Source organism: Lagopus muta, chromosome 4 (genome assembly GCF_023343835.1).
Source record: "Lagopus muta isolate bLagMut1 chromosome 4, bLagMut1 primary, whole genome shotgun sequence".
In the NCBI taxonomy this organism is placed as follows: Eukaryota; Metazoa; Chordata; class Aves; order Galliformes; family Phasianidae; genus Lagopus; species Lagopus muta.
Genome location: NC_064436.1, coordinates 40,371,601 through 40,385,821, shown reverse-complemented (window position 1 = coordinate 40,385,821; position 14,221 = coordinate 40,371,601). Strand labels below are relative to the sequence as shown.

At 42.3% G+C, this 14,221-nt stretch overlaps 1 protein-coding gene across 1 annotated transcript; it reads left to right on the top strand.

Moving 5' to 3' along the window:
- The first annotated feature begins 4,978 nt into the window (after nucleotides 1-4,978).
- Nucleotides 4,979-13,291, top strand: LOC125691662 (alcohol dehydrogenase class-3). Its single transcript, XM_048941243.1, has 9 exons — nucleotides 4,979-5,109; nucleotides 6,715-6,816; nucleotides 7,372-7,513; nucleotides 8,108-8,195; nucleotides 9,374-9,593; nucleotides 10,140-10,400; nucleotides 11,100-11,235; nucleotides 11,937-12,075; nucleotides 12,974-13,291. The coding sequence occupies exons 1-9, from the start codon at nucleotides 5,098-5,100 to the stop codon at nucleotides 12,996-12,998; spliced, it is 1,125 nt and encodes a 374-aa protein (XP_048797200.1). The 5' UTR covers nucleotides 4,979-5,097; the 3' UTR covers nucleotides 12,999-13,291.
- Nucleotides 13,292-14,221: the final 930 nt, after the last annotated feature.

Genomic DNA, 14,221 nt, shown 5'->3' with positions numbered 1-14,221 from the left:
TTCCCGTGGAGTGCTGTGAAACAAAAGGTGCTGATGTTTCTGACCCGCACACTTTGCCATTCTTTGCACACTTGCACACCAAACACCTTGTGCACTTCTGCACATGCACTTCCACCTCGGCCACCATCTCAGCTGGCTGAATGCTGTAACACAGACCAAGGGACAGAGCACCCGCACTGCTGCCAGTCTTTCATCTCTCAGGATCACATGTTGTGTGTTTCATTCGTTCCACGATATCATTCGCTGACACAGCCTGTCATTCCAAACTTTCATTTCAGCACCAGCTTCTTCTCATTGCACCACAGCGTCTTACTCTCTCAATTTTCTCTCCTTCACAGAATCACAGAGGCTTGGGGGTTGGAAGGAACCCTTGCAGACCATGTAGTCCTACCCGCCTGCTAGAGCAGCTCCCCTTGACTAGACTATACAGGAAAGCGTCCAGACGGCTTTTGGGTATCTCCAGAGCAGGACGCTCCACATCCTCACTGCACAGTTTGTTCCAGTGCTCAGGAAACCCTCTAAGGAAGGAAGATTTTCCTCACGCTTCTGCAGATCTTTCTGCGTTTCACTCTGTGCCATTCACGCTTGGCCACTTGCTGAGCTCCACTGAAAAGAGCCTGGCTCCATCCACATGACTCCTGCCCATCACATATTTACAAGCACTGATAAGGTCCCCTCAGTCTTCTCCTCTCCAGGCTGAATGGTTCCCAGTCTCTCAGGCTTTCCTCTTAAAGGAGGTGCTCCAGGCCGCTCATCCTCTTTGCAGCCCTCCAATGGAGTCTCTCAAGAAATTCCCTGCTTTTCTTGAACTGGGGATGGTACTCCATAGGTGGCATCACCAGAGCTAATTATTGAGGGAGGATCATAGAATCACCAAGGTTTGAAAAGAATCACAGGATCACCCAGTCTAACTGTCCACTGATCACCAATAGTTCTAACTAAACCATGTCCCTTAATACAACATCCAAACATTCCTTGAACTACCTCCCTGGTAGCCTATTTCCGTGCCTGATCACTCCTTCAGAGAAGTAGTATTTCTTAATGTCCAGCCTGAATGCCCCCTGGTGCAGCTTGAAGCCGTTCCCTCTAGTCTTATCACAAGTTACATGGGAGAAGAGGCCGACCCCCAGCTCAATACAACCTCCCTTCAGGTAGTTATAGAGAGCAATAAGGTCTCTCCTGAGCCTCCTCTTCTCCAGACTGAACAATCCCAGCTCCTTCATCCGCTCCGCATAAGACCTGTGCTCCAAACCCTTCACCAGTGTTGTCGCCTTTCTTTGAACGCACTCCAGGGCCTCAATGTCTTTCTTGCAGTGAGGGGCCCAAAACTGGACACAGTGCACCTCTGCACCATTCCAGTGCATCCCATCAGCTGCCAAAAGAAATACAGAATCTTGCTGCTTTCTGCAAACTGGAAGCATGGACAGAGGCACTTCTATCTTGGAAAACATGGCCTATGCCCACTTATCTTTCTAAAGAGATGATAGCCACTTCCAGTTGTCCTAAGTACACAAAGGAAGACATACCGTGCTTGCTCAATAGCTAAGTAAAGCAGACTGAAATAAGGGGACAGACAAAACTCCTTTCTAGCATGTCAGTCCCTAACCTCTACTGATGCATGCAGTTTTCCCACTCCACATGTAGGACTCTAAACACTAGCCCTTTCTGAACCTCATCGTATTCATCTCCAACCAATTCTCCAGCCTGTCCAGGTCTCACTGAATGGCAGCGTAGCCTTCTGGTGTGGCAACCACTCCTCTCAGCTTCATATCATCAGCAAACCTGCTGAGGGTCCATTGTATCTATCCATCTAGGTCACTGATGAAGGCGTTGAATGTAACTGAGCCTAGTACCATGCCCTGGGAAATTCCAATAGCCTTCCAAGGCCTCCAATTAGACGCTGTGGTGCTGATCACAGCTCTCCAAGCTCTGCCAGTCAGCTAGTTCTCAACTGTCCACTCATCTATCTCATACTTCCTAAGGTTACCTACAAGGGTGCTTTGGGAGACAGTACATAAATTTTTCATCATCATGCGACAGCTACACATGCATACAGGAATGTAGTTAGTAAGCAAAATCTTCCCCAAAGAACAGGGCTGCCATTGTGAGCAGGTCATTCTAGCAAACCAACACTTACTTTGAGCTGTAAGATTAATGCCTTTGGCCTCTTTTGAGAAACTCTTATCCTAGCAGGCAGCCCTTTGAACTTCTATAAATCTCTCAGCACAGCCAACAATTACATAGCACATCATAAATACATAAATGAGTTATCAGAGTTTAATGAATTTTACCTTGCTGCCAGTTCATAGTGATATTTGCAAACAGAATCCAGTTTCCCTGCTTTCAAAAATACCTTTACTTCTCTTAATTACTTTTTAAGGTGCAAAACAACATGGTTATAGGTAATGAGGGGACACCAAAAGAACTCACTAAGTGTTTTGAGTTCTAGCACTTCTCTACATAAGAAAACCCTGCAAGCTCCTTTCAATAAGCAAAATGTCTGTAATACTGCTTTTTTGCACATGCAGTTTTAATTTTATACAAGGAGGAAGTCTCAAAAAAGCCATCAGTTAGCCTAGTAACTCTACAATGAACTTAAACAAGTGTATAGAGACTAAAAACAAACAAACAAAAAAACAAAACAAGACACCAGACATGCTAGAAACTGAACAGTTCCTCCACCTGCATCATCATGCATTATTCCTAGTTTTGCTAATTTGACAGAAACCTTTATTTTCCACTTAGGGGGAAAACAAAACAAAACAAACAACTTTGTAAAGACAAAATTTGACAGCAAGAAAATAATTCTGCATTCAGTCAGTGACAATTTGCACTTCCCCGGCTAATTGGAACTCCTGCGAAAACCGTGCGAGGCGCTGCCGGGTGCGCCGAGCACTGCTGCCCTCGCAGTGCCACCTGGCGGGTTTCTCTGCACGCTCTCGATGGACTTTCCCGACCGTGCTGGAAAATTCGGATTCCTGCACAGGTCCGCCTTTTGCCTGCAGCGCACATCGGTGGCTTAGGCTTGCCAGGTGCACAGCGATGTGTGTGAGCAGATGAGTGTGCAATTGCCACCTTCACTGAACACCCTGCAACTGTCGTTGCTGAGGTTCACTAGCAAGAAGTGCTTCAGCTGCCCAGGCAGCAAACGTATTACTATTAACTTTCCAACAACCTGGAGATCCTCCTGCACCTTTGATAAGGGCTACAAGCTTTCCAGGACTTTGGATTTCAGCAGCTAATTGAAAAGCTCCTCAAATCCTGCTTAATTCCTCACCGGTTTCACAGGTGACCAACTAATTACCTTCAAAGGACTTGCAAGACATTAGTATGTATCAGAAGATGCTATTAAGAACAAATAAGGTATTACCATCACCCTTCCCTTGTTTTTGTCTTTAAAATTTCTCTTTTGTAATTAGTTTAATATTCACACACTAGAATCAACACATGGAAGATCAGGCCTTTAATCTGGCCTGTTAGTGAAAGCAACTTCCTGAGGATAATAATTGTGGACTTCCCCAAATAACTTATTTCCCTAACTAAAACATGAAAAGTCATTCACTATCCCAACTTCTCTCATCTCTATTGTAAAAATGTCATCAACATTTTACACACATTACACATATTTATTTTATAAATATTATGCTAGCATGGGCCTTTAATTTGATGAGTTATTTTACTTTGATATACTCCAGCATTATACTGAACAGTAAAATTACCCTTCTACAATGTTTTCCTTTTCAACCATTTCTTGAAAATTTTAATTTTAACGAAGCCAGAACATTATAATTCACAAAGCACATCTTAAGTATTATCAGCCAGCTTTGAACACTTTAAATTAAAGAAAAAAAACAACCAACCTTTAAGCAGTCCTGTTTTCCAACTGGCTACAGATACATTTTATAAAACAAAATGTTGATTTGAAGAGCAACAAGAGTTCATAATTTTTTTGAATTCTATACAAGTATTCTCCAATGCTTCATAGGGAGAATTTAAGAGAGCTTAGTCAGAATTCAGAAGGCCAATTTTGAGAGCAAAGTCCCACAAGAATACTGATGCAGTAGAGCAACCAACACTGAAATGTATCAAGCTTCAGTGCTCCACTTGCACACAGGAACTTGTGGAATAAGGAAACAAGTTATTACAGGATCAATGGAATTGCTCTAACGAAATATCTGTATCAAAACGAATCATGTTGGTCTTGTATAGCAAGCAGTGTCAGTAGCAGAAAAAAAAATACTTCTGGTACAATCTTTTTGGAGAAATGAACCAGATAATGCTTGTGTGAATGCATTTCAGTTTTGTGTGTCAGTCCCCTCTGCCTACCTACACCTGGCCGCTCCATTCTCCAGCGTGTAAGGAAGCAGCCAGCAGTCACAGTGCTGTCACCTTTCCATTCTGATACTGGCATAAGCTACTTTCTCCCTTCTGCTGTCAGACTGCTCAGAGAGGAGCACCCTGACAAATCCCTTAGCAGGTGCTGAGAAAAAATGCATCTGCCAAGCTTGCAAAAGACTTAATTCCTTGGATTTTCTTGTATTTCTAAGCCAAGAAAGAATAAAACAAAACAAAACTAATCTATCTCTGAAAATGGACAATGAGTATAACGATTTACAAAGTATTTATGATTTACGTACTTACATTTTTGTCTACCAGAATGAGCCACTGCAGCTTCCAGCACATGATTACAGGGCTGCTGGTAAAAGCTAAGCACTAATGGAGCTACCTAAACACAGAACCGTCTGGTTTTCTGGGAGCGCTGACAAACCAGAGGTGACCAGGACCAGCGAGCTCACAGAAGGGACCGGCAAAGCTGAATTTAACGAGGGACAAACCATGTTTGGGTTTCAGCCTCGGCTACTAACACAAAGGGGCCGAAGCTTTACCAGACCTTAGCAGCGAGCACCCGCACACCGCAGGCCACGGCACAGCCCGCCTTACCGCCCTCGGCCCCTTAGGAGCGCCACCCCAACTCCCGCTCAAACACCGCCCCCCTCACAGCGATGGCTGCCCCCTAGCGGCCACTCACATCGCGCGTGCGCATCGCGCGCGAAGTGGGCGGCGCTGCGTTTCTTCTCCGTTCGGGAGCGGTGCGCCATGGCCAGCGGGGTGAGACGGCGTGCGGATCCGAACCCTTTTTCTTATGAGCGTAGCGGTCTTATCGCTTTTTCCCCTTTTTGTCCTCTAAGAACGCGCTTTCGAGAGGCGGTGCGGGGGTATGCTCGGCACCTCTGGGGTCCTTCGCTCCGGGAGGCCGGAAGTGGCGGAGGGCCGTGCGCGGGGCTGCCGGGCGGGCCGGGGCGCTGCGGCTGGCGCGGCTGTGCCGAGTGGCAGCGTTACCGCAGCCGGCATCACGCGCCGCGAGTTTCGAAGCGCCATTCTGGATGCGCGCTGTGAGCTTTAGGGACATCCGAGCTGAGCCTCCGGGGTGACTTTTCTGCCCCCTCCCCCCAGCCGCCCGCCCGCCTGTCTGCCTGCCGGAGCTCACCGAAGTGCGGTATTCGGGGCTGCCACCAGAAAGAGCCGCTTCCCGCGAGGAGCGGGAGGGCTGCCGAGGGATTTTCACGGAGCGCTTCCCCGTTTCTACGGGAAATCGGGCAGTGCTGTTGCAGAGTATCGATGCCTTTTGCGCTTCGTTTGTCGAATTCAGAGTTCCTGCTGAAATCTGGCATGTTCGGCAGTTAGGAGTCAGCAACTCGCATCTGGTCGTGGTGTGCTTTTGTAGTATTTACCCAGGGTATAAAAAGCAGAGCGGGGGGCAGCTGTGTCCAGTCACGGTGCCGTGGGTTGTGGGAATGGTGCCCGTTTTGTAGAGCTGTCAAACTTCGGCCCCTTTGGGTTGGCAGCAGTCACTTCTGCATGCTTTGAGCCAAAGGAAGTGCCTGCAGCTGTGCTGTTTCACCTACCTGGCAGCATAGGACAAAAAGTGCTGCAAAAAGCCATAAAGTGCCCGTCATTTTGTTGTATATAGTTGATGAATCAGGTGCAGCAAACTCAGAATGTCTTGGAGCTGCTGTTTCTTCCAGGCAGCAAGACATCAGTAAGGCTGGGTGTCTGTATGGATGATCTTGGGAGAAGCCCACAGGAGCACCATGGATAGAATGCACCAGAATGTCATTTTTTTATATCAACTGGTAGTGCACACTATACAGTACTTCATCTTTTCAGCCATCATTGCAATGGCTGAGTCCTTGTTGGCATGAAAGAAAATGGGTCCAAGATCAGTTATGGCATAACCAAGTTATTCCAGAATATATGGTTACTGTTCTGGACTAGATTGTAGAGGGGCCTCTTCCAAGGCAAGCAAGTCAGTGATGGCATTCCTGGTCAGGTTGTATGCTTGTAGATAAAGCCCTGAGTTTGATTCTACAGCTCTCTCACAGGTATCTTGCAGGAAATTACTGTACGTTGCATTGTCAGAAAGATGGATCTAACAGAAGGCAAAACATGGACTATTTGATACCCTGCCTGTTTTCTCCTTATTATGTTTTTGCTCAGTAAGAGGCTAACATTCAAATTCCACATGTTAGTTCACTCATTAACTTTGTGAAATGTAGGGCAATTAAGTCTTTGTGCTGAAATCACATATTTCAGATCTGGCATTCTTCCCAAAACCTACTTGCCTTTCTATTGCTTCTTTGCTTGGCTGAACAAAAATTAAACTTCAATGAAACAATCAGTGTTCTGTCCTCTTTTTGTTTTGTTGTCTTTTAGGTTATTAAATGCAAGGCTGCTGTTGCCTGGGAGACAGGTAAACCTCTCTCTATTGAGGAGGTGGAGGTCGCTCCGCCAAAAGCTCATGAAGTCCGCATCAAGGTAATTAAATTGGTAACAGTATGCATTATATTTTGGGGTGTTGGGTATTAAAGCTGTTTGTTTACCAACAGAGGAAATGTTGAATGAAAAGTGCAAAGCTGGCTGAGTTGAGAATGAAGTAACGAAGAAAACTATGGGGTGTAGATCTTCTGTTTATGGAAAACATTTTTAATTTCTATTGGTCTTAATTCAGTCTGGTCTAAAAATTATAGCTAGACTTGGGGATCAGTAATTTCAAATCTGGGAGCCCAACTTGCATTGAGAAGACTTGGACTACTAATTCCTAGCTTGAGGAAACTAGATGATGTGTTTTGTCTGTTTTAACATCAGGATGTGGTTGATGGAAATGAGAAGATGTATCATCATAAATTTCCTTTTTTCAGAGTATGATGTACCACCTGCCTTGTCAGGAGTGAAAGTTAGCTTGTTGTATCACACACATTGCTTGGATCAGAAAGCTTCTGTTGGCAGTTTGTGTGAATTACTACCAAAGGGAAATATTGAAACCTGTGTTAGTATTTTTCAAGATGCCTGAGCCTATATATTTCTTTACAGATAGTTGCAACTGCTCTCTGTCACACTGATGCCTATACTCTGAGTGGTGCTGATCCCGAGGGATGTTTCCCTGTGATTTTGGGTCATGAAGGAGCAGGAATTGTAGAAAGTGTTGGGGAAGGAGTAACAAAAGTAAAGCCAGGTAAGAAAATACCTGTCATCTTCCATGTTTACTACCACGTAGTGAAGTGTCACTTTAGTAGATCAACTGTCAAATCTGGCTACTCACATGATATATTGCAGGAATTAATATAATGTTTTATTTTAGGGTGTATGTGCATGCATTCCTTTTGTCTGTGAGGGATAATGCCAATTATTCAATGTGCTCTTGGTTTAATGATTGGAAGACTCTGGATTTCTTACTTGAGGTTGGATCAACATAATGAGAAGATTTTTTTTTTCAAGTGATAGTTATCACCTGTTGTTTTAATTAAAGAGCTTAAAAATGTTGAATCATGTTTCTGTTAGCTTGAGGTTGTTTTGTTTTACAGTCATGTTCCTATTTGTTCTGGAAAGATAAACTTCTGATTAGCTGTCTGTTCAGGTATGAGAAAGTGTTCTAGCTAGCACTCCGTAAACAGTGCTACTCTATACTCTAAGCAGTCTCTAACACACAGAAGTTTTAAATGAGCAGCTGCTTATTTAAAAGCTGTAAAAATGGAGTAACTTCACTTTTCTCCCAAAGCCTTCATTGACTCAGTAATAGCCATTTTCTTTTTTTTTTTTTTTTCACTAGGGGATACTGTTATCCCTCTGTACATCCCCCAGTGTGGTGAGTGCAAGTTCTGCAAGAATCCTAAAACTAATCTGTGCCAAAAGATCAGGTCTGTATGCTTTCTGTCTTGACCCTAGTTGCTGTCTTGAGTCTAGTTGCTGTTGAACATACACCTGTTGTAGTTTTCAAAAATAATTGAGGGATTCTTTGAGAAGTAGAACTGTTGGTGAATCATTTTATGACATGGTAAGTATATGCTTTAGGGAGTCAGTTATAAATTCCTTTATGTTCTTCCTTAATATGTCTTGAATAAATCTTTTTGTTTTCACATTTGTGAAGGTGAGAGCTGTTAGCTTCTTTCCACAGCTTTGAAAACATAAATGCTCTAATTCCATATTTAATCCATACTTACGGGAAATACTTCAGAGAACTTAGCTCTTGGTGCAAACACCAGAGGTTTTGAGGGGTACAGAATTACAGAGAAGTTGTTTTTCCTGAACGCCTGCTTTCCTGCTGCATTTCCAGCTGGTAAGCAGTAGAGGTGGTAAATCAAAGAAGGGAAGGACTCTCTGTCTTTGGGACAGACGTACCATTAATATTGTTTGATAGGTGGTCTAGCTTGGATGCAGTGGGTGGAAGCAATTGGTACTACAATGAGTTCTGGTGATCAGGGAGAATATCTGTCTTCGGTCACTATCTTCAGCCCACAGAAATATGGTATCTCATTTTGTAAATTAAGAGCTGCTCTCTGTACCTTTCATGCTTTAAAGTTACTCTGCTGCAATTTCAGCTGGAAATTCTTTGTTTCACCCAAGCATGCTGCCACTCTGGTAGCAGCAGGCCACAGGAATAACATGACTGCTATTTGGGCACTCTATTTAAATTCCTGTTTAAAAATAAGTGAGATTACAGCGTAGATTCCATTCCGAATAAAACAGTCTTGCAAAACCAAAGGCTAGAGAGACATAACTACAGGTGCTACACCAGGGAAGTGGACTGAAGGAGGTGAAGATGGGAGTATGGTACTCCCATCTTACGGCACAAGCAGCTAGGATTGGTAGCATGCTGAAAAACTCCGCAGTTCTTTCTGTGCTTCCTTGGAGGAATTAACAGCACAAAGTGTTAGGAATCTAGTGTCTGATTTCTGTCAATTTATGGTATATTGCAATGTTTCAAAAATCTGTGGTGCAATTATGTGACTGTACCTTTAAGTAGACTGAAAGGATACCTTCTAGTGAGATTGATTACTGCTAAAGACTCTGACTACTTTCCTGTCTTTGCCTTAAGAATTACTCAAGGGAAAGGACTCATGCCTGATGGTACCAGCAGATTCACCTGCAAAGGAAAGCAGATTTACCATTTCATGGGGACTAGCACCTTCTCAGAGTACACGGTGGTGGCCGATATCTCAGTAGCTAAGATAGATCCTGCAGCACCTCTCGATAAAGTGTGCCTTCTGGGTTGTGGCGTCTCTACAGGCTATGGGGCTGCTCTTAACACTGCTAAGGTAAAGGCTTCTGGTTGCTTCTGGCCTTTCTCTGCAACTGTATCTGAGCCAAAGTACACTAACACTTTAGGGACTACACTGGAACCATGATGTACAAGTTTTCTGGGTTTTAATGGTCTTTAATTTATGAGGTTTAACTAAGAATTTCTAACATCTCAATAAAGGCCAGATCAGATTAGAAGAAAATTAGAGGAAATGCACGTAAAAGATTCTGCGTTTTTTTTATATCGGCCTTTCCAGAAATTATGAAGTCACCTTAATCTCAGTGCAAATCTGTGTGATGGTTTCAAAGGTCAGGGTGAGAAAGAGAGCTGGTAGGTGAGTGCGCATGAGGCTTGGGCAAGTTTTGGAAGTGGAGTCTGGGCAAAGAAGAAAGCCTGGCACTTGAAGAGTTCTTGTGAGCTTTCTGTGGAGTTTGCCTTATCTAAGTTTTAAGATCTTGTAGCTACTGTATTTATCCCTCCTTTTTCTTCATAATAGATCTTTCAACCACTCATAGAATGATGAATTTTCTCTGTTGCTCATGGCTCTTTATTTTTCACCTAGGTGGAACCTGGGTCCACATGCGCAGTCTTTGGTTTAGGAGGAGTTGGGCTGGCTGCTATTATGGGCTGTAAAGCAGCAGGAGCATCCCGAATCATTGGCATTGACATAAACAAGAATACCTTTGCCAAAGCCAAGGAGTTTGGAGCTGCTGAGTGCATTAGCCCTCAAGACTTTGAGAAGCCCATACAGGAGGTGCTGGTTGAAATGACTGATGGTGGTGTAGACTACTCATTTGAGTGTGTTGGTAACGTTGGAGTCATGGTGAGTGTTTGCATAAATGCAGTACTTGGGGGGTGGTTAGCTAGGTGCCACTTAGTTGTTCAGCTGAACAGGAAAATGAGCTGCTTTCTTGTTACAGAAAACATGCCACGGTAATTCATTAGTTTATTTTTAAACAGTAATGGTGACTACCATGACTAAAAAGGACAATTTATATCCAACCCTAATGAAAATGCTACTTCTTAGGTTAAGATAGTGTTCTTACACTATGCAAACATTTTCTCTTTGAAATCATTTTAATTAACAAATACAATATGAAATATACTATACCACAAATAGTAAAATCTCAAGGACTGCTAAGTGTCTCTCTTCTTTCTCAGCTAGTTAATTTAACCTTTAGAAACAGTGAGTGTAAAGCTAGGTTTTCAGGAATGACAGCAAGATTGCTAAGCTGCATGGTCTACCTGGTTTCTGCTTATTTATCCCAGCTCCCAGATGGAGTTCACAGTGACTTCTCTGGAAGCCAGACAAGAAAAAAAAAAAGAGCAAAGTGAATCGTTAGCAGAATAAGGAATCTGAACAAATGGGAGACTTAATGTAACTTTCATTGTATTTTTACTGTTCCTTAAATTATTAATGTGGCAGTTCATTAACTGAGGGAGAGGAATTGAAACCTGTGCCAGTCAAGGCAGTGTAAACGTTAGCTATACATGCTCTGTTTTGTCCTGTCCATGCGTGAAGAGGGCTGCCTTGGAAGCCTGCCACAAAGGCTGGGGGGTCAGCGTGATAGTTGGAGTAGCTGCTGCTGGTCAGGAGATCTCAACGCGGCCGTTCCAGCTGGTAACCGGTCGCACATGGAAAGGGACTGCGTTTGGAGGTGAATAACTCTTTTGCTTTGGGGATAAAACTAATTTACAAAATGTGAGGATGCTTTATCTGATACTCCTACGAACAGGCTGCACACACATTGGTATGGCATATCACATATTTCAGAGAATATAGCCATACAACCATAACGTTCTAAGGGAAATGATGTAGTGTAACTGCTTTCTTATCAGCTAGAGGTTGGGATGTAGTAAAATGACCTTTGTGGAGATGGGAATTCATGTAAATGTGTTTGTGTCACTTAGTAGGCAGATCTTTGGGCTAAAGTGGGAACTTTTTATTTTATAGCTCTTTTATAACCACCACCAACAGAAACCTGTTCAAAATTTTAGTTACCAGTAAACTTGATGAATTTCTTTATGGACCTCTTTTTCCAAGTAATACAAAACTTAGTTGGGTTATAAAGGTCTGTTCAGAGGCTGATGGAGAAGCCTAGTACAAGATTTTCTAGGTGAGGGCTGTTGAGTTTTGAAATACTAATGAAAGGTTTGTACTCTCCTTTCATTCCATATTCACTACCTGACTAGAGCAGGAGGGACAGACAGCAGCAGTCTCTGTTCCTTTTCAGATTTATCAGATAAACACCCACAGATTGGTTATTGGTTAACACCCAAAGATTATTATGTTTTCCTCCCTCTTTGTTCAGAGGTGGGTGGAAAGGGCAAAAACAAATGTGTGTTTGCTGTCTTTCAGGCTGGAAGAGCGTTGACAATGTACCAAAGCTGGTGACTGACTACATGTCCAAAAAGATCAAAGTAGATGAGTTTGTGACTCACACCCTGCCTTTTGACAAAATTAATGAGGCTTTTGATCTACTGCATGGAGGAAAAAGGTAATGTTCATAACACTGAAAGGTGTAGATGTTTCTTTAGGGGTCGGGCATATACTGTGCACGTTCATTCTGAGACAGATATGTTTTATCTGGGCTTCTAAACACATGCCAAATCAGAGGCAGAGAAAAAAGCAAGCAACATATAAGGAAAATACACAGGTAAAGAGGATAAGCTATTCTTAGCTTTGTATTTCCAAATCTACTGCCAAAACATTCCTTCTTAGAAAAACAGAGATCAAAAGACAGTTTTTCCAAATACATTTTTACAATTATTAAACCATGATTCTAATTTAGCAGTTATGCTGAAATCTACTATTTAGTTATTTTCATCAATTACTTAAGATAGATTACCAGCAGAAAGAGTCACTTAAGAGTCAGCTTTTAATAGGCTACTTCTTCAGGTATTTTCTCCATGGTTTGAACTGGGGTTGAATGCTAATGTGAGTTTGTATTTCTTAATAGGGTCAGACAGCTTTTACAATGGCTTCTTCCTTTAGTAAGATAAACAGCAATTTGACTGTTCACACTGCAAAGTTCTGCAATTGACTGCAGATGGTGGGGGAAAAAAAAAGCAGTGTAAGTTACTTAAAATACTCCAAGTTGCCAAAAGAGGGATTGCCTGTAAACATTAGTTTTCCTCATAGGTAATTTGGCAAGTTACTGAAAACTGACACGCATCATTTGAAAAGCTTTCCTGCCGAGTATATCTTGTTTGGGAACAGACTAAAGATCAAGGATAATGAGCATTATCAACACTTTTAGGCAGGTTTTTTTAATAAATATTTGTTAGAGGTATAGTTTCATTCTTAGAAAAAATAGAAGTTAAATGAGAGTATGTCATAGCATACTTGAAAACTGACATATTTGTGACTCTTATTTTTTTCTTTTCCATTTTAAGCATTCGAACAGTTCTAAAGCTTTAGAAGCAGCCATGAACCTTCCAGTTGGCCAGCCATGTGGTAACTGTCCTTTTATAATGGGATGGCTGACAAGGAGTAGGACCCTGCAACTGAAAACTCAGTGGGATTTTAGGAAGATTTTAGGAGGAGTCTTCTAAATATTAAATGACCTGTTCTTCTGGGAAAATAAAAATAATCAGTAACCACAGGGTAGTGTTATATAAATAACAAATACTGGTTTTGGAACTTCTGTATCCGTTCCTCAAATGTAATCGTGCCTAACTCAATTTACCTAATAAAAGCATATTTCTAAACAGTGTTGCAACTGTTTATCATTAAGACATTGATGGCTGTATCTTACTGTTTTCCTTAGGTGGTTTTACAGTATATGGATGAGCATTTTTCAAACTAAATAGAAAATGATGGGGGAATTCATTGGTTTGCTAAGAATAACAGGGTGAGAAGCAGCATCAATGTGCTGCAAGTGCACAGAGATGAATAAAAACTGTAGCAACTGGCAAGCTTTTGAGGCTGCTCAAGGACTACAAAGGACCTACTACCAAGCTCTACTGTGAAGCCAGGTAGGAGCGCAGACTGGTTGGATGAATGACCTAAAAAATGTCTGTGTACTCATGTTTCCTTGCAAAGTCAAGTCTATATTCTGCCTTATTTTCAATCTGGCTCATCACAGTGGCTGAGGGCAGGATTTTTGTAAAGTTGATAGCATAAAACTACTTTGTTGACTTGCCCTAATGGTGTTACCTCCAAGACTTCAGTAGCACAGAGAAAATTCTGCTATTTCCTTAAACTTACTGGCAACTGAAGAAGCATTTGCAGATTTGCAGCCAGTACTACAAAAAAAAAAACAAAAAAAAACCAACAAAAAAACGCACCAAAAACCAACAACAGTGGTAGATACAGCTTGTGTTTGTTATTTCTAAGCAGTCCGAAGTGGGATCATGCTATCGAAGTAGGGAATCACAGGAGAGCAGTAATGGCCTGGGTCCAATGAAGGCATCAGGGTTCTTTCTCTTTATTTTGTTGGCGTTGCTGTGTTTTAAGAGCTTTAATTTGAAATTGTAGGGTTTCTTAAACTATAGCTGATGTAATCTGACTGGATACAACTTAGTAGAATTGAAACCTGGAAGCAATGCAGCAGATCTGGAAAAACAAGTGAAACAAACTGCAAAGCAGAGGCAGAAAATCTACCTAGTTTAAAAGGTTATGTACATTAAAAGCCAAGGATG

Bases quoted from the DNA above. Each gene is read 5' to 3' on its own strand.
- LOC125691662 (XM_048941243.1), top strand. The intron at 7,514-8,107 runs GTAAGAAAATAC...TTTTTTCACTAG, and splicing joins AGTAACAAAAGTAAAGCCAG to GGGATACTGTTATCCCTCTG. The intron at 8,196-9,373 runs GTCTGTATGCTT...CTTTGCCTTAAG, and splicing joins AATCTGTGCCAAAAGATCAG to AATTACTCAAGGGAAAGGAC.